General features: G+C 44.1%; 1 protein-coding gene across 1 annotated transcript in view; it reads right to left on the bottom strand.

The window, feature by feature from the left end:
• The window catches only part of RBM43 (RNA binding motif protein 43), a 3780-nt gene extending 3527 nt beyond the window's left edge, over positions 1-253 (bottom strand). Inside the window, exon 1 of the mRNA XM_010183938.1 lies at positions 13-253. Within this exon, the coding sequence (XP_010182240.1) occupies positions 13-253 (241 nt within the window). The remainder of the gene's footprint in view (positions 1-12) is intronic.
• Positions 254-3717: the final 3464 nt, after the last annotated feature.

The raw sequence follows: 3717 nt of genomic DNA, 5'->3' as shown, positions 1-3717 counted from the left end.
GCAGGCACTTGCCATGGTCGCTCCGCCGAGCTGCGGCGTCCGGGGGAAGGCGGCAGAGGTGGTTGCCTCCCGAGCGCAGGCCCGGGGCTCTCGGCGGGAAGCGGGAGAGCTCGGTCCGCCCCGGCTCGGCGATGAAACGAAAGAGAAACGGCGCGGCCTGCGCTCCGGGAGCCCTGCGGTGGGGGGGGAGGCTCCTCCGCGCCGCCTCCCGCCGCCATCGCCTCAGTGAAGGGGACGGGCCCGCTCCCGCCATGGCCCACAGGGGCACGGCGACCCGAGGACGGGCATGAGAAAGGACAGCTTTTCTTCAAACTTCAGTCACAGATACATTTGCTTCCGTGAGCAGAAAAAAAAGATGCTGCCTTTTATCCAAACATCACAGAACTTCCCTATTTTTTTCACCTTAAAAACTCTTTTCCAGCCTTTATGTGGCTCGACTATTGCTTTCGGTTTCACCACGGCTGCTTTTAAATTTAAACAGTAAACTTCAGAGAGAAAATACAGACGATTATAAATGCTGATTGCCTTAAAATGCTACTTAAAAGTCTCATTTTGATTTTACATACTTAAGACCTGTAGCTTCTCACTGCTCCCACACATTGCGATACATTATGTGAGCTGTAAACTTTCCTTTTTGAAGGATTTATTTATCAAAATTGATCAGCGAAATACAGTTAAAATTAATGACATTTTCTACCTTCATCAGGCTTTCCCCCTCAAGACATCAACATTTTAAGACTTACATGCAAAAGTGTGCCGCCTCCACGAACACTCCACTATCGCTACTTTTTAAAATTATTATTCCGTAACTGCCAGGTAATCAATCCATGCCTTTGCATGCACTAAACAGCAAGAGGTGCTACAGTCACACGTATCTCACCCAACAGAAAATTCAAAATCAACTGTGGTGTTAGCAGCCTTTTAGTTTCCTATATTCAACTCTATCTACTGCCTATTAACAGTATTTCTGGAATAATAACACCTGAGGTATATTTTCAGTACTTTTCTTGGACTTTTTTGGTGCACTGTCCTTTTTTCTGCATACTAAGCTGTCAAATACTATGAAAATAAGTTATTTTCAATGCTAGACCCATGTTGCCAAACCATTTCAGCCCCCAAGGGTAGCGGGTACCTCAGAGACAGCGTTCACCATCAGTTTCCCCAGCATCATTACAAAGCAATATCTGGTTCAGACAAAGAATAATGTTAGTTCTTCACTGTCATATTTTAAAGTAAGCAAAATAATGAAGAAAAATGAGGAAATATGTAATGGTAGAAACAAATATTGAAAGCAAACAGTAAACCAGGCTGTTAACGTATCAGAAGCTCAGCAGGATTTGCACCAGGCCCTAGGAGAAGTAACGGTGTTTGGTACAAGTTACAATTTCTTGAGTAAATCTGTGGTGGTTTTGCACTTTCCCTTTTTTAGTTCTATCACTAATCTGATCATGTGGATTTTAGGAAGTTACAGGGTAACTGCTGTCAGGTATTTGGGTCATGAGGGCACAGAGCAGCCTCAGCAGGACCGGAGTTCTGTCACAGCTCCCTTCTGAAGCGATGGCACTTTAAAAAAGCAGGTCTGTGAAGACACTTGTGACTAAAATTTGCAAGATAAAAAAATGTGCAAATTTGCAGAAAGCAAAAGATGAAGTTTCAAGTGCTGGTAAAAGCTTTTCCTGTGACTTGAATCAGGGACCCCTGGAGCACCAAGTGAGTTTGACTGAATTTCTACGCCAAGTTGGTGCCATTGCCCAAACCAGAAAGGCAAGTCTTTTTCAAGTAGAAATGTCAGAATTTAAAGCACAATATCTGCATAACTTGTTATGCCTCGGATGAAGCAAAAGCTCAGCACTTCATGTGTTCAGTCTACAATTTCCTATACAATCTAAGTATCCTCCTCAAAGCAAACCCATGTGATTCCTTTTGATACATATTTGATTTTCTCTATTTCCCCACCACTGTTGCTAGGCTTTTGAAAATGAATTTCAATCATGTCCTGTACACTTTCCTCGTCATCTTCCATCTCTTGAGTTACTTTCAGCAGAATGGTCTTCTTAGAAATCCCACAACAGGGCTGTTGAGGAAAGAAAAACAAATGTGTGTTACACATCAGCTGTTAATGTACCTCTGAAGGAATCGACTGATACTGGAGATAAACATATCCTTGATCAGATATGGCTTGGATCTTGATGATATTTTAATACTTTGGACAGTGTGGTTGTGTTTCTGAACCACTGAAAAGAGCAGGAGTTCTGAATGCTGGCATACACCACCCAGTTCAACAGGCAACTGGTGTCCCCCACACTCCTTAATGCACACACACTGGATTTGGGGATCTCTGGTGACCCCAGGCAGCATCGCTCCATAAAGCTCCATGCCAAGACGTGCTACACACCTGCAAAGAGTGCTGCTGTATCTCATAAACACTCCAGTCAATGCTTTAATTATCAAGGCCTGATTATATACACAATGCTGACTTGATTACAGTCTATTCATAGAAAGGAAAAGGCAGTTTCAGTGAGAATATGATGAGCACGCAAAGTAGCGTTACAGGAAAAGAAGTCATTCTGTGGGCTGAATGAATGAAATAATGAATGAATAAATGTTTCATTCGACAAGCAGGGTCTCTGCTGAGATTATCAGCAAGGCCGCTCGTTAGGGGTGAATGTGACAGTGCTTTGTGATGTGGGAAAACGCTGTTGTGTCAACTATTAACCCACTTCACAGACAATTCGGTATCTGCCTCCTGTCTAGCACAGACCTTCTGGTAAGCAATGGTGTAACTTGATCAACCAAAGACATGCACAGCCTTTTAAATAAATAATAGCTTTCACACTGCACAACATGAGACGATCAGCAGAGCAGCGCATTGCAGACTCACACTTGCTACTAAGCTTCCCAAAGTGCATGACACTGAAAATTCTGCCCGTATCTTGTATTTTTCTCTTCTATTTAGGAGCTACCCTGGACTAGATGCTTTTACCTGAAATTTTTCCAGGTGTGCTGTGAAGACTGGGGACACCGAAAGCCTATAGCGCCTTCCATTCGCAAAGAAGGGATACTTGGTACATCTCACAAAGCCGTTTGCTGCTGCAATGGAGAATAAAATAAAGAGGAATCAAAGTTAATAATCTAAAATGCATCTTGTAAGCATATCAAAGAACACACTAATCTTTCTTATACGCATTTAGAAACTAACATATGATAGCAAGGTTTCACCAAGGGGAAGTAGCCTGTTATGAGGACATAACCAGGTGGATTGATGACGGTAAGGCAGTGGATGTGGTCTGTCTTGATTTCAGTAAAGCATTTGACACCGTCTCCCATAGCATCCTCATAGCTAAACTGAGGAAGTGTGGTCTGGATGATTGGGTAGTGAGATGGGTTGTGAACTGGTTGAAGGAAAGAAGTCAGAGAGTTGTGGTCGATGGGACAGAGTCCAGTTGGAGGCCTGGATCTAGTGGGGTGCCCCAGGGGTCGGTACTGGGAGCAGTGCTATTCAATATATTCATCAACAACCTGGACGAGGGAGCAGAGTGCACTGTCAGCAAGTTTGGGGATGACACCAAACTGGGAGGAGTGGCTGATGCTCCAGAGGCTGTGCTGCCATTCAGTGAGACCCGGACAGGCTGGAGAGTTGGGGAGGGAGAAATTTAATGAGGGAAGTGTAAGGGTCTTACATCTGTGGAAGAAGAACCCCATGGACCAGGATAGGTT

This window comes from Mesitornis unicolor, unplaced genomic scaffold (genome assembly GCF_000695765.1).
Source record: "Mesitornis unicolor isolate BGI_N332 unplaced genomic scaffold, ASM69576v1 scaffold42564, whole genome shotgun sequence".
Taxonomy (NCBI): domain Eukaryota; kingdom Metazoa; phylum Chordata; class Aves; order Mesitornithiformes; family Mesitornithidae; genus Mesitornis; species Mesitornis unicolor.
Note: the sequence above shows the minus strand (reverse complement) of the source record. Positions and strands in the feature narration are given on the sequence as shown.